This window comes from Camarhynchus parvulus, chromosome 3, assembly GCF_901933205.1.
Source record: "Camarhynchus parvulus chromosome 3, STF_HiC, whole genome shotgun sequence".
In the NCBI taxonomy this organism is placed as follows: Eukaryota; Metazoa; Chordata; class Aves; order Passeriformes; family Thraupidae; genus Camarhynchus; species Camarhynchus parvulus.
The window spans coordinates 90,207,493-90,229,168 of record NC_044573.1 but is presented as its reverse complement, the minus strand read 5'-3'; the positions used below and the strand labels follow the sequence as shown (position 1 = coordinate 90,229,168).

Here is a 21,676-nt window from a genome sequence, read left to right as displayed (position 1 = left end):
TAGTAGTTTTTAAATGAGAAGTTTATATCTTTTTGTAATAAAAACTTTGTATTTGATGGTTTATGATGCTGTATAAATTAATAATACTTACGCCAATGTATTTCAGCATTCTTTCATAATAGAGTAGACATAGTTATGTTATGAAGAAAATGTTAAAACCAATAATATTTAAGTATTTTTTTGATAAACAGTTTTAATGTTAGCTTAGTCTGACAGGCTTACAGAAACACTGAATATCATTTTGCATGAAATGTATTTGTATGAATACATTTAAAATTCTAGAATAAAATTGTTGCTTTCAAATGAAGACACTAATAAATGTTGTTTTGCTGAGACCTAAATAACCTATTTTCAACAGTCATTAAACTTTTATATTGCTCAGGTGCCATCAGTGTCACTTGAAAATCCTAATGATGTGTTTGAAGATGGTGAAAATCCTCCAAGCAGTCGATCATCAGAAAGTGGATTCACTGAGTTTGTACAATACCAGGCAGATACAACTGATGACATTGACAGAGCACTGAATGAAGGTCACAGTGCACCTGGCATCCCTATTGTTGGTAGCACATCCTCAGAGACTGAGACAGCATCAACCGTGGGTTCTGAGGAGACCATTGTACAGCCTCCTTCCATAATGACACAAGGGACAGCAACTCGCAGTGGGAAAACAATCCAGAAGACTGCAATGCAGTGCTGTTTGGAATATGTCCAACAGTTTTTAACCAGATTTATCAACCTGTATATCATTCAGAATAATTCCTTGTCTCAGCCCTTAGGGGCAGAGCTTCCAGTAGATCCAACTAGAGTGCAAGGACAGAGCACAAAATGGGACAGAGAATCACAAGATGATGCTAAGGTGAAGAAAACAACCAAGAAGAAAACACCGAAAGAATACCTTCCTGCCTTTATTGCTGCTTGTCAGCTCTACCTTGAATGTTCGAGCTTTCCTGTTTACATTGCTGAAGGAAACCGCACTTCAGAGTTACATCCTGGGAAACCTGAAGTTGGTAAGCTGCACTCTCGTTTGTTCTTTGTTTTTTAAATAATAATTTTTATATTTCTGCCAAAAAATTTAATGTAATAGTGTCGTGATTTATGTGTGTTATTGTTTGCTGTTCCTCTCAGTAATCTAAGTTTTCTTCTGTGTCAACTACTTTATGTTCAGAAACTAAATTATATTCTCATCGATTTTTAAGAATATTACTGACATGGAATTTGACAGTAATTAATATTGGGGTGAAAAATATAAATTATGCAAACTGAAGCCTGTGAGTAGAATCTATATTGTTGAGTCTTCCTCTACTGTGGATGGATGCACAATAGATCCACAATGTTTTCTTTGTCATATTGCAATAGCCACAGTTCATATCAAATACGTTTTTAGTTTCCTTTTATCAGCTTTGGATTGATGTGCACATTGTTCACTTTTTCAATACATGGAAATTGTAAGCTACTGACCAATAAATATCATACCAGCTAAGAAATTTAATTAATTCTACTTTGCTCCTATGAAAGGCACAGTTCTTGCAAAAAATTCTATATTGCATTAAGAAACAAAATAAAAGTGGTGAGTTTTTGTGAGGTACGGATATGTTCACAGATAGATGAAACTATTCAGATACAGACGTGATTAAAACACTGACAGTTATGGATTACTATAAATTGTGACATTTTAGGATGAGCAATCCTTTTTACAGTTTGTAAAGTCTTCAATTTACAGTTCCAATTTTGGATCCACTTCTGATCTACAGTCTGAGAGTTGCTTCTTAGAATGTTTTCATGGTGGGTAAGCTTGGAACATGCAAGAAATAGTAATGCTAATTTTGTCTAATGTCACAGTCATCTCTGGTTTTATTTTTTTCTAGGAAACTTCCTAGTTGCAGCTTTTTGTTCTTATTTACAATTTTTAAATAAAGGCTAAGTGGTGAGCAGTGCTTGGAGTTGAGTAGTTTTTTTGGTTTTGGAAGCAAGCATGCTAATTTAATGACTGCTTCTGTTTCTGTGGTCTTTAGGATGTGTTGTTTATAGGCAGGAGCTGAGCATATATTTGACTTTGTAACATCCAGACATATAAAATATTTGTCAGTTGAAGGCAATTTGGTTATAGGTGTTTATCAGTTATGAGCATGACAACGCCAAAGATCTGCTACCTTTTATAAAATAACTATCTCAGAATGTTTGTGCTTTTATAGCATGACCCTGAAAATGCTAGATGTTCATTCATTTATTTCTCCCAAACAGCCTACAAATGAGTGCTGTGTCCAAAGACTAAAATGTCAGTGGTTTGCTTATTACTTTTTGGTGCACATAACACTTGCTTTTTGCTGCCTTATGCATTGTAGAGCAGAGAGCCTGTAGAGCCTGTGTGCCTTGTATGAGGGCAGTGCTTCTAGGAATCCCTTTCATTTTTGGTAAATGTCTTGGATTTGTGTTTTTTATTCATCATCTGAACATTCCTATTTGTGAGTTATCATTTGCAGTCTATTAAACAGTGTAACTTGAAGAATAGGCATAAATTGTAAGTGGGTAAAACCAACAGGAAGGATTTTGTTTCAAATGTAAACATCTGTTGTATAGAATGTCAGGGCAAATGGGAATAGTTCTGGGCCTACTTCCCATAACAGAGAATTGCACTGGAATAGAGAATGGAAGAAGGTACTTTCCATAATTCTCACACTACCCTATCTATTGATATGAAGCTTTTGTACTGCAGAAGAGGCTGTGTTTGTTAAAGGGTTCCTAAATTTGTGTTTTTGAAGGGTTGCCTTAATGATATGACCCAATAGCTCTTAATCACTGGTCAGTCTGTTTATTTGAAGGAGACAAGTTAACCTGATATTTAATGTAATTGTCCTTTAGTTCTGCTGTATGCCTAATTTCTCAGCTATCTTTAACTGAAGAAATTAAAAATGGAATTGAGTGGAGCTGAAAACAATGGTTATATCTGTACACTCTAGAATACAATATAGAAATGTTAGGTATATTTAGACTCTAGTGGAGCTGTGGATATAAATTAGAAATTGCATCATTCTTCTTTTGATTCTAAAAGGGTGCTGTATTTGTGCCTATTAAATAACACTTCTTCATTTGTGTCTGGTTCTGGTTGTAATTGCCTTTTTAGGAACATGATCAATAGAGTCCTTTTGAAGTTTTAAGAGAAGTTAGTTTGGTATCTCTAAAATAAAAGGATGCAATATTCACTTGGAGAGTTGACTGTGAACTTTGGAGAAAGACACTTCCAGTATCAACCCAGAGTATGGCTTGATAAAGTGAGAGGACAGTAAAAAGGGGGAAGCAACCACCTACAGTGAAAACAGAGTATGGTCTAATGGATCTTAGCTCTGTACCAAACCATTAATTTTCACAGAGACTTCTATTTTTAAAATGTTGCCAGCCAAATCTCTTTTTGTCAAATTAAAATTAGTCTGCATGTATATAATATATTATATTATCCTAGGCTCTGTAAAATATATTACAGAATTATTCCAGACTACTGTCTAGGGTGTTAAGAAGGTTAACTTTTGCAGGTTCCTGATTGCTGGTGAAGAATTTTGTGAAGAAGAAAAGTGAATTAAAAGATGTGCTAACTACTAAAAGTCCAGTTTTGTCTGAAGCTGGGAATCATCTGAATGCATTTCCATAAAATTTTTCTCTTCCTTGTTAAAATTTTTCTATTCATTTTTGATTACTAAATGTTTGAAGTGATACAGTATTGCATTCTTAATTGGATTATTTTTAAGATACATCAGGAAATACCTTCCTCTTGCATTTTCCTAAATGGACAGGTTAAAATATGAAGGGACAATTGCACATATAATTATAGAATACAAGAGGAAAATTCCATAATATTTAGATTGTTAAATAAATGCATAATCTGTGATTTTTGTTTCAGACTGTGAACAAGTACAGCCTCCACTGTGGCTACAGACTTTAATGAATGCTTGCAAGCAGGCAAGCAATTTCAGTGTTCAGGGTGTTACTATTTCCCTCGTGATGGACTTGGTTGGATTGACTCAGTCTGTTGCTCTTGTCACTGGAGAAAATCTGAACAGTGTGGAAACCGCTCAGCCTCTTAGTCCTAACCAGGGAAGAGTGGCTGTCGTCATCAGACCTCCTCTTACTCAAGGCAATCTGAGATATATGGCTGAAAAGACAGACTTCTTCAAGGTTAGATGCAGTATCTCATTGCTGTTTTCTCTAGACTTTTTCTGTCTGGTGAAGAATAAGTCTTGGCCCCTTTACCATGCTTGATATGCTAAACCAAATTTTCTTGCTGAATATTTTGATAACATTTGTAACCTGTGTTAGAATCTAAATGAAATACACAATAAGTTTTTTTCCTGCAATTCTCTTACTGACCACTTGTGTGACATTCCTTGTTTAATTGAATATTTTAAAGATATAAACAAAACCTGATTGAATAGCAGCATTAATCAGCAAAGGTGTAAAACTGAGATGTGCATAGTGTAGGACTATGTAAACAATTTTTGCATTTGTGTTATTCATGTAAGAAATCTTTTGCAAAAGATAATCAGCAGCAGGCCATATTATGTAGTTAGTTATATTTCAATGAAAAATTATTTCTGTTCCGACTCCTTAACAGGAATTGTTTATGTAGTAAGTTATTGCTGTGTTCCGAACAGTTCCTTCTGTTCATACAAGAGGAACCATTTTACAGATTGTCTCTTGGTCACAGGGTGTCATCAGATGTGATGTCTCCAATTGTTGCATAGAGCAGAACAAGGCATGATAGTCATTCACTTGTCTCTTGCAACTTTTCTTTTCATGTACAAAGCATATAGCTTTGACTCTCTGGGACCAGCTGGGTGATGGAACTCCTCAGCATCATCAGAAGAGTGTGGAGCTCTTCTACCAGCTGCACAACCTCGTCCCATCTTCCAGCATTTGTGAAGATGTCATTAGTCAGCAGCTGACTCACAGAGACAAGGCAAGTTGCTCATGTATTTACTTAAAGATAAATAAAGTATATACAGAAATATATTGAGATAAAAGACCCCTCGGAGGAGGGTATGAATAACTTCAATATTGAAAGAAATATTGCCTTACATTGTTTCAAATGTTATCTTAGATCTGTGATGAGTCTCTAGTTTCATGCTAGACAACAGAGGTTTTTCACCATTCAGCAACAGACTTATGCAGGAGACTTTCTCTCTTATCAAAGTCATGTGATGCTTCCCAATACTTAAAGCATGTGCTTAGTTTTTGCTGTTGTTAGCAGGAGTTCTTGTCATTACAGGTTTACTTATATATAGATTTACTTGTATAAAAATACTTTTTTTTTCCTCACCTGGAAATTTCTTTCACATAGAGGCTGTCAATTTGACATTTGACTTGAGGCGTTTGTAGTGCTTTCAATTTTAGGTATATAAGCTATTTTCACAGCTGCAACAGTATGAATAGTAGGGAATTACTTGCTTACACATTCTAGCAACTCATGGTCGTGTGACTTCCAGAATGCTTACCTTTTTGCCGTTCTACCAGAGTTACCAGGTCAACAAGAGTGAATATGAGCCAGTCTGTCAATCAGTGCAGTTCACAGCTTGCCATATTGTTGAAATTGGTGATGATTTTTAGTGTCACTTAGGCTGCTCTGTAAACTGCTTTGACTGTGGATGTAGAACATGCTTATTTCTGCCTACCTTCTGGAGAAAGCAGTAATTTCTTACATCTTCACAGCATAGATTGCAAGGGCTTACATGGAGTCATCTCTGTGTGTTTGGGAATTGGTATTTTTAACTCTATTCAATAACTGTCAGTGTATTATTTTGTGTAACTGTATGCATTTTGCAGCAGTCTTGTGGATTATTTTCCTGTGAGAAACATATTTTTCTAAATACAAGTGATGTTTGCTTCACTTTCTAGAATGCTGCCGTCTCTTTTGGTTTTTGTTTTTGGTGTGAAGAGGTTGTTCTATTTTTAGTTTGTTTAACATGAGCTGTTTGTCTTTTTCGTAATTTTCATAGCTTTTACCTAAAATTTCCATTATTGTGGCAGACATTGCATAGACAAGAAGCTGTTGCAAAGCTTCTTAAGTTGTATGTAAACTAAGTCTGGAAGTACATCAGATTTTTAGTGGTTTTACCAGTTTTTAGTTTTGTCTAACTTTGGTTAAAGGTACAAATACCTACAGTTCATATTCTATAACCATATTTCTAACAACAAACAAATGAAAATCTTTGTCCTCTTGTCCTTGCTTATCATCTAGTAATTTAGTTTAAGCCCCTACAGTACTTGAAGTAATTTTGATTATTTATTTGGTGTACTTGTCCTGATTGCTGTGCTTTGTTCACTCCTACTAAGGCTTACTAGCGTCCTTGTCTTTTTGGGTGAAGCTGTTTTTATACATGTGTTCAAGTTATAGTATGACATTTACTGTTGTTTACAGCTTTGCTGGAATAACTCTTTGCCTGGATCAGCCTCAGTAAAGAGAGAAACAGAACAATTGTTACTTTACACCATTTTTATCATTAAATATCCTGAGCTGGACTTCAGTGATCTCTGTGCGTCCCTCCCAACTCAGGATATTCTATGATATTCTGCATATTATTACTATGACTGTATTAGTCATTATGAATACTTTGGGCAAGTAAGCATGTCCTATTTGTCCAATTTGTCTAGAGTTAAATTTTACATGTTAGTGGAGAGCTCAATCTACATATTTAGCTAGAAAATTATTCTGTTTCTTTCTAGTATGGCAGTAATGGAATGAAAATAAGTTGACTAGATAGAGACAGGCTAAACTTTAAAATGAAGGCAAGATCAAGATAGGAGGGAATCCTTTCATGGTACTAAATTGCTCACAGGCACCTACTGTTGGCTACTGCTGCTTTTAAGATTAAAAAATAGTACTTTAACACGTAATCAAAGAAGTTAATTTCATTATATCTTATATAATTTAGGATGCTGTATGACTTTGTTTTTCCAGTTCTTATCAGAAGTTTTACATTCTGACAGATCTAACTTATGGTTTGGTCCACAGAAAGTAAGAATGGAAGCTCATGCCAAGTTTGCAGTGCTATGGCATCTCACACGAGATCTTCATATTAACAAATCATCTTCCTTTGGCCGCACCTTTGACAGGTTGGTGATTGCTAGTCTGATTCAGTTGAAATAATTTTACTCCAAAATCTTTGACGGTATTATACGGGCAACATAGGGTGTTGAAAAATTGAAGAACTACAGTACAGATGTGAGAGGAAGGAAGAAGGACAAAAAATGAATTTGTGGACAAGAATTTGTGTTAGACAAAATTTTTTTCACAGTGATGATTATGTAAGCTGTAAATTTTTCCTGGAACCTTTAAAGAGTGTGGGGAAGGAATGGTGACAACATTCATTGACCATCACTGTAGTTAAAACCACTGTGGTGTATATTGAGTTTAATATCTGAGTTCTTGCTGTGTTTTGATAAATGCAGGAGCAGGAGAGAGAAATCAACCCAGAATTGAATTGTATTGTGTAGAAACTAACAGTAAAACTAAAAAAAACTTAAAAACCAAATAGCAAGCAAATGGTAAAACATGAGTTCTTTTGTTTAATCTGTGTTTTGTGTAAGAGGTCATTTATGGCAAGCAGCAGAGGATTTCTGTTTTGTGTTCTAGTATTGGACTACCTTCTTAGAAAAGACTGAAGATCTGGACTCTGAACTGCTCATGTCTTCCTCAGCCAGCACAAATGTTGTGGAAAAGTGTTTATTTAGATTTTGTATTGCATACTTAGCTGTAGGGTGTAGAGTAAAAAGGTTATTTCTTTATCTTATGCTGTCACTCATTGCATAAATGGTGATAAATTCTATGCATACAGCTAAAAGCTTATGAACATGTACTACTGGGGCATGTAAAACAGTAGGTAAAATTCAGAGTCCACTATTTATATTGTTTTTCCATGTCTGAGAAGTATTCTCAAGGCTAAAACTGTTAAAAGAGGAAAATAATGGTTGTAGGAATTGCTGAATTGTCAAGTATATTTCTCCTCTCTGTTCTTGAAGACAAGATTTTTGAATGTTTTATTTTCAATATATCCTTTTGAATTGGCTTTTAAAATTGTATATTTTTTAATGGCATACCACTTAAAAGACAATAAAGGCTTGTTATGCTAATAGCTGTACAAATACTTGATCTTGCTACTCTTAGAGCAACTGTTAAAAGTGACTTTGTTACTAGCTCTTTCTGCCCGTTCTTTCATTAGACTAGACTAAAATATAAAGAGCAGGTTCAAAGTTTTGATTCCAAAGAAAATACTGCTTTGTATGGAGAAGAGACTGGAGTATGTACCGACATTAAATTTGTCATATATGAGATTAAAATGGGATTGCTCTGTGAGTAGTGTACGATATCCACTAGATTGCTTCTTCTTTCCATTCTAGATCTTTGTTTATCATGCTGGACAGCCTCAATAGCTTGGATGGTTCTACTTGGTCAGTGGGACAAGCCTGGTTAAATCAAGTGCTTCAAAGACATGACATTGCAAGGGTTCTTGAACCTTTGCTCCTGCTGCTTCTCCATCCAAAAACTCAGCGAGTTTCAGTTCAGAGAGTACAAGCTGAATGTTACTGGACTAAATCTCCCAATCACACTGAAGAAGAAAATGAAAAGCAGTTCATGCAGAAGTTCAGCTGCACTGATGGTATGTACACAAGAACCCTGTAGGAAGTTTCTTAATTTTTTTGCTTGCTGTTTACATGCAATGTTGAAATCATAGTAGAAATTTTTGAGGGTAACTGAAAAAAGTGTTGGAATAACTATGGCTTATATTTGCATTTGTGTGGTATTTTCCTAATTCAAGTTTGTGTGCCCCAAGTACTGTTTAAAGTTGTATTGTTTTTACATTAAAAAGATATGCAAGTATTTTAATGCAGAGCATTTTGTTATATCTTACTGAGTCTTGGTAGAACATAAGAATATGGCTTGACGCTTAACCAAGAAATTAAACATTTTTATGGATGATGTGGGGCTGGCTGAAAACATACCAAAAAGTTTTGCAGGTGTTTGCATGTATTGCATAATTTTAGTTTAGAATTTACTAATTCCGTTTCTTGTGAAAATAAAAGCAGATAAGACTGGATAATGTTTCATGGAGAATTATGTTGTTTTGCTAAGGTGCGCTGCTAAAACAATTTTGCTTTGTTTTTGTGAACTTGTCATTTGCTTATTAACATATTTTTTCTTCTGTGAAATAGAAAGACACTCTTTACCATGCCTTCATAATTTGAAGTCTCAATAATAGTTTAAATTCTAAATTTTAATTCTGAATTCTTATTCTGAAGAACAAAATCTTATATGTATACATTTTTTTGTGTTCTTCAAGCATTCTCCCACATGCCTGTAAGCCAAGGACAACTTATTATACCTAAAGAAGGCAATGAGAAGCAACTTGGTGTGGATGAAATGGAGAACTTCAGCCTGACCGTCAATCCTCTGAGTGACAGGCTTTCCTTGTTAAGTACCAGCAGTGAGACCATACCAATGGTTGTGTCTGATTTTGACCTTCCTGATCATCAAGCTGAAATACTGCAGAGTTCTGACTCTGGCTGTTCTCAGTCACCTACTGGAGACAACATCAGTTATGAAGTGGAAACAGAAAGCCTGAGTGCTCAAGATAGCTCTCAGACTCTAAAAGAAGACTCACCTGATGAAATTGTGCAACAAGTGGTTACAGATCTTATATGCAAAGTTGTAAGTGGTCTTGGAGAAGAAGTTGAACCAGTAAAAGACAGTCTGCACTCTGAAGATGCTTCGTGTCAATTCAGCTCATTGGATAGCTCTGTAGAGGTTACAAAAAGTGATGATCAAAATATTCAAAGTAGCCAAAGTAGTTTACTTAGTAATGACAGCTCACAGTTACTATCAGCCTCAACTGAGACTGGACTTGAGAGCTTAGGAGATGAAATGTCAAGAAATAACTCTTCACCTTGTATTGCAGAAAGCCAGCAATCCTTCTCTGATCTTACGCTTTCTTCCACTGAATCAAAGTCTAGAAAACATAGCCACAGTAGTATTCAGTTCAGCTTTAAAGGAAAGCAACCAGAAAAAATGTCAGAAAAAGAAACAATTGTTAAAGAGGCTGGTAAGCAACCAGGTGCAAAACCTAAGGTAAAAATAGCCAAAAAGAAAGATGAAGAGAAGAAGAAAGCACAAACAGAAAAGCTTAAACAAACAAATGTCTTCTTTAGTGATGGTCTTGATTTAGAAAATTGGTACAGTTGTGGAGAAGGAGAAATTTCAGAAATAGAAAGTGATGTTGGATCCCCAGGAATGCGAAAATCTCCTAACTTCAATATCCATCCACTGTATCAACATGTGCTGCTTTATCTCCAATTGTATGACTCTTCAAGGACATTGTATGCTTTTTCTGCAATTAAGGCAATTCTGAAAACAAATCCTTCAGCTTTTGTAAGTGCCATCTCCACTACCAGTGTCAACAATGCATACACTCCTCAGCTTTCATTGCTCCAAAATCTTCTAGCCAGGCATCGAATATCTGTAATGGGCAAGGATTTCTATAGTCACATCCCCGTAGATTCTAACCATAACTTTCGGAGCTCTATGTACATAGAAATTCTCATCTCCTTGTGTCTATACTACATGCGGAGCCATTATCCAACTCACGTTAAAGTAACCTCACAAGACCTCATAGGAAACCGCAACATGCAGATGATGAGTATAGAAATTCTGACACTCCTCTTTGCTGAGTTGGCAAAAGTGATAGAAAGCTCTGCCAAGGGCTTTCCTAGTTTTATTTCAGACATGTTGTCCAAGTGCAAGGTTCAGAAGGTGATCCTGCATTGTCTGCTGTCTTCTATCTTCAGTGCCCAGAAATGGCACAGTGAAAAGATAGCTGGAAAAAACATAGTGGCTGTAGAAGAGGGCTTCTCTGAAGACAGCCTTATAAATTTCTCTGAGGATGAGTTTGACAATGGTAGTACTTTGCAGTCACAACTTCTGAAAGTACTTCAGCGGCTGATTGTGCTGGAACACAGAGTAATGACTGTGCCTGAGGAAAATGAAACGGTGTTTGACTTTGTCATAACAGACCTGGAGCACATTGGTCCCCAGCAGCCGATGACTTCTCTGCAGTATTTACATTCCCAGCCAATAACCTGCCAAGGCATGTTTCTGTGTGCAGTGATACGAGCTTTGCACCAGCACTGTGCCTGTAAAATGCATCCCCAGTGGATTGGCCTTATCACTTCTACGTTGCCTTACATGGGAAAAGTTCTTCAAAGGGTGGTTGTTTCGGTGACTCTTCAGCTCTGCAGGAACTTGGATAATTTAATTCAGCAGTATAAATATGAAACTGGATTATCTGATAATAGGTATGTATATGTAGAGGTATAATCTTTTTAACTGAATTTGATTATTTTGAATTACTCTGCTGTCAGATTAACTCATTAACAAAAAATTACTCTTCTTTTAGGCCTCTCTGGATGGCATCAGTCACTCCCCCAGATATGGTTCTCACTTTATTAGAAGGGATCACAACAATAATTCATTACTGCCTCCTGGATCCATCTACACAGTATCATCAGGTAAACTTATCTGGGTGTCTGAGATGTTCCTATGCAATACATGTCAAGTCAATGACTGTGATTATATTAGCAGTTATGAAGATCTGGGTGACAAAAATAACAAATATATTGTCTTAGCTATAAATATGGGACTTTACTGATGATACCAACAGAAAAACATGTTTCTTTGGATGATACTTTTAAGAGAATACTCTGATATTTCTTTGCTTCTTTTAGTTTTCTGTTATCCTGAAATAACGGAAGTTTAATTCCTTAACTTTAAGACCTTTAAAATTCCACTTTATAGAGCTGCCTTTGTTGTGTTCACCTTGCAATATGTCTAAACATTATCCTTCTGTTCCTTCTGTATATTTACAATTTTTCTTTTTAGTCAAGCAGTATTTTTAGATCTGATATTCTGAGCATAGTGTCTGTTAAGAATTTGGTCCAGATTCCATGAGATACTTTTGCCCTTTTTCTCAGTAATCTTGTTTTTCTGCTTTTTCACCATTCTTACACCTCTTTGCTTTCCATTCATTTAAAAGTGACTGAAAGTGGGTTTTGCTTATGTAAATAAAAAATTTTGCCTAGAGCATTAGCTAGATTTAAAATTCTGAAATAATTGTTTTGCAAAGGTATAGGCAGAGGGTACAAAATGGATTGCTATAGACATGGGGCCTCCCATGTTCAGAGTACATTTGATATTGCACAACTCAATCAAAAGTTTCTCCATTATTTTAAAAGTCTCAAAGCTGTACATATTTTAAGAATTAATGAAAAAATTATGAAAAAGAGTTAAGGTTGAAAGCTCCCATGTTAGGTAAGTCAAAATTTTCTCTATTTTAAATATGCTGTTTATGTTCTTCTCTCTCTCCTCTCCTCCTCTCTCGCACTAGCTTTTGGTTAATGTAGATCAGAAGCATTTGGTTGAAGCACGTAATGGAATCCTCTCTATCTTGCATATGATCATGTCTTCTGTGACTTTACTGTGGAGCATCCTGCACCTCGCAGATTCTTCAGAGAAAACTACTGCTGCTGCTGCATCCATCACCACTATTAATCTTGGGTCAACTAAGGTCAGAACATCAGGGATAATATAATTTAAATTGTTCATTAATATCTTCATCAAAATAATTTCAATCCTCTTCCCTTAAATCTAAATTGAATTTTTATGCCTTTGTTCTCATCTACTTACTCACCACAAAAAAATAGGCTTTTAGAGATGAGTATTGAATATACTTTTAAGCTAAAATTTATCAGTTCAGTGCAATATGTCACCTCTTTGCTTTCTGCAGAGAAAAGATTTTGAATGTAATGCTAAGGTGCTTATCTAAAAGGGTATGTGCTCTGCTTTCGTATTTCAGAATTTGAGGCAACAGATTCTGGAACTTCTGGGTCCAATTTCAATGAATCACGGTGTTCACTTCATGGCTGCTATTGCATTTGTATGGAATGAAAGGAGGCAAAACAAAAATACTTCAAGGACAAAGGTACGTTTATATTACAGTGGTCACTTCAAATAGTGCTAATACTTCTAAGTGATTTAGTGTTAGGAAGAAGAAAATTCAGACATTCCAGTGAAAAAAGACAATGAAGTATGGACAATATTTGCATTTCTAATTAGCAACTGTACTGTCAGGGAGGTACCACTTTAGAATGGGATAATTTTCCTGAATTCTTCAGGGGAAGAGTAGGTGATACTAGATCTCTAGATGAACTGTTAAGTGATAAAATTTCAATCCCATGAGGACAGCTGCCTTAGTTTTGGCATAGCCATTGTCTGTGTTGATAATCTGTGACATAGATCTGGTTCTTTTAGGTTATTCCTACAGCATGTGAAGAACAGCTTCTGCTGGTTGAGCTGGTTCGCTCTATCAGTGTTATGAGAACAGAGACTGTCATACAGACAGTGAAGGAAGTTCTGAAGCAGCCTCCAGCCATAGCAAAGGACAAGGTATGGATACTCTACAGATCCTATTGATTTATATGATGTCCTCTTGAGGCAGCTTAGAACACTGATAATATGGGTACTTCATTGACAAAGCTGAGTAGCACAATGTGAACTTTTTCACTATATCTAAGAGATAAATGAAAGAAGTATAACTTTACAGAGGGATGTCTGAAAGGGCATTTTCAGTGTTCTGTTAAATTAAGCTATATGTTTAGGCATTGCAGTAACATTATAGCATTGTCAGTTTTACCCTGGTGAGGGGAAAAAAAAGCCACTTTTTTCTGATAACACAGGTTTCATATCTTTTTCTAGAAGCATCTTTCGCTGGAAGTCTGCATGTTGCAGTTTTTCTATGCTTATACTCAAAGGTGAGAAAACAAACTCAATTTTATTTCTATCATCAGGAAACAGATAATCAACTTGAATATTTTACATCTTTTTGTCATAGGATGATCAATAGTCTGTGTAATATAAATAGTGAAGAAAGATTGGGTTTGATCTGTAGGTTTGTTAAAAAAGGTGGTTTATTTTGTGAGTTCCATAGTACTGCATCACCTTTCTTCCTCCACCTAAAAATCCTGCAGGTAATCTGCCCAAAGAAAGAAAGCTGATCTTAGTTGTGCTGTAACTCATTCATGCCATTCTAGCTTTGTAATGAAAAACATATTTTGAGAATGCTGTTCTTCTACCTTCAACTGTTTCTTAATGACTTGATATAGGAACCTTGTATTAAAAGAAGCTGTAAGGGTGTTGATTCCCAATATCTGACGGCAGAGATGTGATGCAAAAAGAAATTGGGGGGATACCTGAGGGAGATGATGTTTTCATCATTGACATTGCTGCTCTCTCTCCCTTAGGATTCCAGTGACCAGCTTAGTAGACAGCTGGGCAGCCCTGCTGCTTCTGTTAAAGGATTCCATACAGGTTGGTCTTCCAGCCCCGGGACAGTTTCTCATACTTGGGTAAGTGCTCCTGGTATTTGCAATTTTCAAATATGCTCAAATGTAGGTGTGTGAAATTATTCTGAAGTGTTAGTGTTTCTAAATCTGTCTCTTACTTTTGACTCATGGAGTTACTGCCTAAGTTCTGTGGGTCTTATCAAATTAGTTTCTTCTCTGAGGAATGGCTACATATATTAAATTTTATATTATAGTATGATATAAGCCATAACCTCACCTTAATGATTATTTCAGTGATTCAGGCTCTTTAAGCAACAGATGTAAGTTTCTGATTTTTCCTAAAAAATAACAACAATTACTATTTCTTAGGTATTTGAAGCCCACTAGAGTGGGCTGAATTCTCACCATGGAAACAGTTTGTGGACTGTTAGAAATATAACTTTGAATATATTTTCTGTATAATGCTTCAAGGACCATTTTCTTCAATATTTTGAGTTTATCTTCCCTAGTAAACTGTCTCTGAAGATATTTTTGTATATAATCAAGTAAAACCTGTTCTTGGTGAACTCTTATGATAAAAATTAACTTATGGAACTTGAAAAGATGTTTCCTGGAATATTGATAAGTAGCAATTCCTGTGGGTTTAGTGATTAAATATTGTACAAATAAATGTCTTCAGATTTGTCCTGACTCTGAAAACTCCTGAATAATGTATTATGAGAAGAAAATTCATATTCAACTTCTGTATTTTTTTCAGTGTTCTTAATGAGTTCATAATGAAAAACCCAAGTCTGGAGAATAAGAAAGATCAAAGAGATCTACAGGTAAGAAATTTATTGTATGTGTCTGTTTAAAATACTGAACAATAAATCATAGAATCAGAGACCTGGGTTGGAAAGGGCCTTAAAGATCATCCAGTTCCCAGCACAGGAAGGATACTGACCTCTTGGAGCAAGTCCAGAGGAGGGCCACCAAGTTGATTAGAGCAACCTCTCTTAAGAGAAAAGGCTGAAAGAATTTGGCTTGTTCAGCCTGGAAAAGGGAAAGCTTCCAGTACCTGGAGGAAGCCACAAGAAAGATGGAGAGGGACTGTTTACAAGAACATGCAGTGACAGGACAAGGGGGAATGGCTTAAAGTGAGATTAGATTTAGATTAGATATTAGGAGAAAATCTGTACTGTGAAGGTGGTGAGGCACTGGAACTACTTACCCAGAGAAGTTACAGTTGCTGTCACTAGAATTGTTTAAAGCCACTTGGATGAGGTTCTGAACAGCTGGTTTAGTGTAAGGTGTCCATGCCCATGGCACTGGGGTTGGAACTAGATGCTTGAATGTACTAGAAATATTTTATATCAGTTCTGTAGTATGAAACTACTCTTTAATATTTTCTCCTTATATTTACAATTTTGTGAAAAAGCTCTCATTTTCTGTGAAGATATTAATCGCTGATAATATAGAAATTATTTGAAAGCAATTCTATATGTGGTTATATGGATTTTCTACATGTCAGGACAATGAATACAGCCCTTCTGCACAAAGTTCTTAAAATGCTTGGGGTTTTTTTTCTACCAGGATGTAACACACAAGATAGTGGATGCCATTGGGGCAATTGCTGGTTCTTCCTTGGAACAGACCACTTGGCTAAGACGAAACTTAGAGGTTAAGCCTTCCCCCAAGATTATGGTTGATGGAAACAACTTAGAATCAGATGTTGAAGGTAGGTCCATTTGCATCTTTATCTGAAGCAAAACATTAATTTTCATGCTAAAATTAAGAGAACAGCTTTACTATATTTGAGTGTATGTAAAATTCTTCAGTATTGGTCTAGCACTAATGTGTCTGGAAAGCTTGTGCATCTTCAAAACACATCTTTTTAAAATATGCTGTAAGGTAAATAATGACTTGAGAAAACTAACTTTAGACATTTTTTATTATTATTATCTTCATTTAGATATGCTGTCTCCAGCAATGGAAACTTCAAATATAACTCCATCTGTTTATAGTGTCCATGCGTTGACCTTACTTTCTGAGGTAAACATTTCCTTGGAGATAATGAATAGTGTCTTATAATAAACTTCTATATTGTGAAAAGCTTTGGCTAGAAGTTTGGAGAAGGAGATTTAATGGGAAATACTGATGTGAATGGATTCTGGATCTTGTCACGTAAAAGTTTGTTACTAACCCATTGAGATGGATGAGGCATAAAGTATGGCCTTTCAGAAAAGTTTGTTACTAACCCATTGAGATGGATGAGGCATAAAGTATGGCCTTTCAGATGTGTAGTATAGCAAACTTTTTTGATTGTAAGCTTTGTGTGTTTATCTTTGTGTTACATCTTAGTTACTGCTGATAATTGCAGTCAGTCTTTGAATTCTTTCTTTGTTTGTAGTTTATTCTGTAGAGTGCTTTAATCAGGAGTTTGTTCTTCTGTGCTTCTAACACTTTAATGTGTTATAAAAATGATTGAATCTTTATACTCTGGATTTTGCATGGTACCTGAAATGTGATTACTTCTATCATAAACTTGAATGTTCAGTAAAGAACATTACATACACAAAAAGAAGTGTTGAGTGGTATGTAAAAAGCAATTTAAGAATGCATTATAACATATCTTCCTCTCATTTTATAGGTTTTGGCTCATCTCCTGGACATGGTTTTCTACAGTGATGAAAAAGAGAGAGTTATTCCTTTGCTTGTAAATATTATGCACTATGTTGTGCCCTACCTCCGTAATCACAGGTATCTTTAGTTTATTGAATTGATGTAGAAGATGCCTACAGCCAGTAGAAATTTGGATGGTGGCACTTAAGTTGAAACAGGCATGATAAGGATTAGATGTCTATCAAACTTTCTATAGACCAACAATTCAATATTGGTTTATGTTGACTTTTTCTTTGTTTAGTGCTCACAATGCATCCAGCTGTCGAGCTTGTGTCCAGTTATTAAGCAGTCTTAGTGGATATCAGTATACAAGGAGAGCATGGAAAAAGGAAGCCTTTGACCTCTTTATGGATTCCAGTTTCTTCCAGATGGATGCTTCCTGTGTTAACCAGTAAGACTTTATTCTTCTTGTTTATACCAATGGCCCTTAAAAATTTATGTATTCCATTAACACAGGGACTAAAATTTCCCAATAGATCTTTACAGAGAGAAATAGAGATCTTCTGTGGTTTACGTTACCACATGAAATATGAAATTGATATGAGGTATATTTCTACGCACAAATCTATTTTAAAAAATAATTTTCTTAAAATTAAAAAAAATTGTGAGGAAAACATGGTTAGCATTTTGTAGAAACATAGAATTATTTGAATTGCAAGAGACCTTAAAGATGGTCTAGTTCTAATACACCTGCCATGGGCAGGGACACCTTCCATTTGACCAGGTTGCTCAGAGCCCCCTCCAACCTGGCCTTGAGCACTTCCAGGGATGGGGCATCCACAGCTTCACCAGGCAACCTGTGCCAGGACATCACCACCCTCACAATAAAGAATTCCTTCCTAGTATCTAAATCTGTCCTCTTTAAAAGTGGGATTACTTTACTTTAAAAGTAATTCCCTCTTGTCCTATCACTCCATGCCCTTGTGAAAAGTTGCTCTCAGCCTGTCTTCATAGGAGAGGTGCTCCAGCCCTCTGATCATCTTTGTGGTCCTCCCGTGGACCTCTTCAAAGGAGTCCACATCCTTCTTATGCTGGGGGTCCCAGAGCTGGATGCAATACTCCAAGTGGGGTCTTACCAGAGCAAGGCAGAATCACCTCCCTTGATCTCTTGGCCATGCTCCTGGTGCAAACCTGGATGCAGGTGCCCTTCTGGGCTGTGAGCACACAGTGGCAGATAAAATTCAGTTTTTCATCTTCATCCACCATCAGCCACGAGTCCTTCTCCTCAAAATTCATTTTGTGCTCAGCCGGTATTTGTGCTTGGAGTTACTCTGACCATTCTGCAGGACCTTGCACTTGGCCTCATACATCATGAAGTTTGCATGGGCACACTTCTTAAAATGTCAGGGTCCCTCTGAATGGCATCCCTTATTTTCTTGGAGAAGGGGGTTCAAGAAACACAGTTTCAGATCAAATAACACCAAGTAAATGGTACCTTATGAGTCAGAGAGCTTGGATTGGAAGCTTTAGCCTAAAAGGAAAGAGCAGAAAAAATTTGCAAATGTTCCTGAAAATTCTTGCTTTTTTCTTGCTTTTCTGATTTGTGTACCATTTTCCCCTTTTAGTTGGAGAGCTATTATGGATAATTTGATGACACATGACAAAACCACATTCAGAGATTTGATGAGTAAGTATTGGTATAGAGGTGACTTCTCTCCAGTATAAACATAAAATAAATGAAAAATAAGTATCTTAAAGAAAACACTTGTTCAACATTTCTTCCAATTTGATTTGTTCAGTGTTTTTCATGTTTTCATTGACTATTTGTTTCTGGAGATCCATAAATAACCTGAAGTGAGAGAATTTGATACCATCCTGGCAGACAGTGAATTTTGCCTATATTAAGCAGAGTGGGTGGTTTTTAGTTGGTTTGGGTTTGAAGATCTGACACTAACTGCTTAAAAAATATTATTTTGCACTTTATAATTTTTTAAGCATCAATACAAATGCAAATTTTATTTTTAAAAAATGGCTAAACTCTTTCCCAAAAGCCCCTAAACCCAGCCACTATTGTGTATACTTACAGGGTTTCCTTCAACTTTTATTTTGAATTTTCTGGTTACGGATTCAAATTGCAAACCATACATCATCTTAACATCTGCTTTCAAACCCCAATATCACAAAGAAAGAATTATTTGTGCCTTGAAATGAAGCAGAAGGGAAATTCATCAGCTCTTGGCTGCACTTTCCCTGTTCTCTTTCAGCACGAGTGGCTGTGGCCCAGAGCAGCTCCCTCAATCTGTTTGCTAACAGAGAGGCGGAGCTGGAGCAGCGCGCCATGCTCCTCAAGAGACTCGCCTTCGCCATTTTTAGCAGCGAGATAGACCAGTACCAGAAATACCTGCCAGACATACAAGGTCAGTAAATATGTATCTGTCAGGGACTTCTTCCTGTTAGCTGTGCAATGCTTGTGTGACACAGTAACAGCAGGCTAAATTTTTGTTCTGCAAGATCAGTGTGTGATACTGTTTCCATAGAAACTTTGTTTCAAAGTTTCTGCAGCTTTTGGTTAATGTTTTCAGTCTTAAATGACTACAAGATATGCAGATTTTGTGATTGCCAGTTGACTTTAATCCAGATGATTTCATTGATCTGTTATTTTATCCCTTGATCGATATCCTTGGATACTTGCACAATATGTGTTGACATGAACATCTGAAGTACAAAAACAGATCAATTAGGGAGAAATAGGAAAACTGACCTTGACATTTTGAATTCTTGACTTCTTTTGCTGGTGTTTTTTCCTGAGTTCAGTTTATCTGTCATATTTATCATTGAAGTTTATTTCTTACAATGAACCTTTACCTTAAGTGGCTGGGAATGGAAACTGCTTGGATCTTCTTTTTAAGGTGATGCTAACAGTTAGCAGCAGCTTTTAGATGTATCATTTTTTCATGGCACCAAAGGGACACTTTGGTCTTTTCTTCTATATGGAAAATCAGTTGCATCAACTTTTTTGTTTTATTTGTTCTAGAATCTATTTTTTATTTGTTTATATTATTTTTAAATTTAGTTACATTTCATTTTAATTAAGAATGTTCGGGTTGTTGGTTGGTTTTTTGTTTTAATTTCCAGTCGATTCAGTAGCTGAGATTACTATGTTCATGGAATAAGGTGATTTTACTGGTCTGAACTGCAACATGCATATGTGTTGGTTTGACTGAAGAATTTAATTGTGTCTGCCTCTATATATAGAGGTGATCATAATTCAATAAAACCATATCATCCCTTTGTATTTTCTCAAGTATTATGATGGTGCAGTGTTTTAATAACAATAATACATCTGAGTTGTTCAGGCTGATTTTGTATTGTTTGGAATCTGTTAACTCCTCCTGTTGTAATGGGTGAAACTCTGCATAAGATAAGCAAAGTTCCCAGATGCACTATTGCATTTATGTAGAGAACTTACCCAAAATAGGCAACTGCACTCTTTAAAGGTTTCTCTATTTTGTTCCTTCTTTGGTGGAGTGGTTATTTCTTTATGCTGACAGAATAAAACCAGTAAAGTACTGGAACACTACCATGGCAGATACTTAAAGTTAACATTAAGAGTAAAGGAGGGAAGGAGAAAATTCTCATTGGAATTATTCTGAACTGAGGGATCCTTCTTGGCTTTTTGTTTCAGAAAGGCTGGTAGAAAGTCTCCGGTTGCCACAGGTGCCCACCCTTCATTCCCAAGTGTTCCTGTTTTTCAGAGTATTACTTTTAAGAATGTCTCCACAGCACCTTACCTCACTTTGGCCAACCATGATCACTGAACTGGTGAGTTGCAGGTGTCATTTATTATTTAGAAGACTGGTGCACATCTGAGAGACAACCTCACTCCTCCTCAAGATTTTTAAGAAAATCTCTTCTAGAGATTGTACAAATAAATGTGCAATGGCCACGAATTGAAAGCTGACTTATTTTCATAGTCCTGGTGTCTGTTTTTTTGTGATGAAATTTAGTATCTGTTAGCTTACGCTGTTTCAGCTGTTCAGCTGTCTCCTGAATTAAATTTGCGTTTGCCCTCATTCTTTCCTACTGAATCCTACTTCAATTTCTGCTGATGTATGTGTACCCTCTCCACCATTCCCACTCCTGCTCTTCTTTTTCCATTTCCATTTCTACTTTTCTGGTCATTCTTCCAGCAATGGATCTCCATTGTATGAGAATCCATGTATAGGAATCAGAATCCATGTTTTATTGGCAGTTGATGGTCATGCAGGTGACATTGTGGCTGAATTTTGTGACTAGATTTATACAAGGCTTGGCTCAGATTTCTTCTTTCTCATTTTACTCTTCATAACAAAACAGTGAAAATATCTGTTTCCAGAGTTTCTGCCTGCAGAATCTCCTGTGTTGGCTGTTTGACAGACTCTTTTAGGTTTCAGCATTGCAGTGGGAATGGAGGAGAGTGGTTGATGCATGCTGTGATCCATTCAGCCTGCTATTCAAGGAGCTCCCAAGAGACTGAATAACAGAGGGAGCAAACCAGAATCATTGCTGTGATTAATTATATTTTCAATCTGCAGGTGCCTAATGTAGCCCTTGAATAACCACAGATCCAATAGAAGGAGGAAAGCTAAATAAAATATTTTAAAGTGTGTTGTTTTAGCAATAGATGTATTTAATTTTAAGCCTGTCAATAGTACAAACA

At 36.1% G+C, this 21,676-nt stretch overlaps 1 protein-coding gene across 8 annotated transcripts in view; it reads left to right on the top strand.

Moving 5' to 3' along the window:
• The window catches only part of DOP1A (DOP1 leucine zipper like protein A), a 60,277-nt gene that overhangs the window by 31,284 nt on the left and 7,317 nt on the right, over nucleotides 1-21,676 (top strand). For 7 of the 8 annotated variants that reach the window (XM_030944655.1, XM_030944652.1, XM_030944658.1 and 4 more), the window contains 20 exons: nucleotides 383-1,007; nucleotides 3,893-4,167; nucleotides 4,796-4,948; nucleotides 7,001-7,101; nucleotides 8,386-8,645; nucleotides 9,327-11,334; nucleotides 11,436-11,547; nucleotides 12,423-12,602; nucleotides 12,891-13,016; nucleotides 13,346-13,480; nucleotides 13,790-13,845; nucleotides 14,335-14,439; nucleotides 15,134-15,200; nucleotides 15,949-16,093; nucleotides 16,328-16,407; nucleotides 17,006-17,115; nucleotides 17,279-17,428; nucleotides 18,603-18,664; nucleotides 19,242-19,394; nucleotides 20,663-20,799. In XM_030944655.1, the coding sequence (XP_030800515.1) occupies nucleotides 383-1,007; nucleotides 3,893-4,167; nucleotides 4,796-4,948; nucleotides 7,001-7,101; nucleotides 8,386-8,645; nucleotides 9,327-11,334; nucleotides 11,436-11,547; nucleotides 12,423-12,602; nucleotides 12,891-13,016; nucleotides 13,346-13,480; nucleotides 13,790-13,845; nucleotides 14,335-14,439; nucleotides 15,134-15,200; nucleotides 15,949-16,093; nucleotides 16,328-16,407; nucleotides 17,006-17,115; nucleotides 17,279-17,428; nucleotides 18,603-18,664; nucleotides 19,242-19,394; nucleotides 20,663-20,799 (5,040 nt within the window). Of the gene's footprint in view, nucleotides 1-382; nucleotides 1,008-3,892; nucleotides 4,168-4,795; nucleotides 4,949-7,000; nucleotides 7,102-8,385; nucleotides 8,646-9,326; nucleotides 11,335-11,435; nucleotides 11,548-12,422; nucleotides 12,603-12,890; nucleotides 13,017-13,345; nucleotides 13,481-13,789; nucleotides 13,846-14,334; nucleotides 14,440-15,133; nucleotides 15,201-15,948; nucleotides 16,094-16,327; nucleotides 16,408-17,005; nucleotides 17,116-17,278; nucleotides 17,429-18,602; nucleotides 18,665-19,241; nucleotides 19,395-20,662; nucleotides 20,800-21,676 lie in introns of those variants that run through there. The other variant, XM_030944656.1, reaches the window with a different exon arrangement.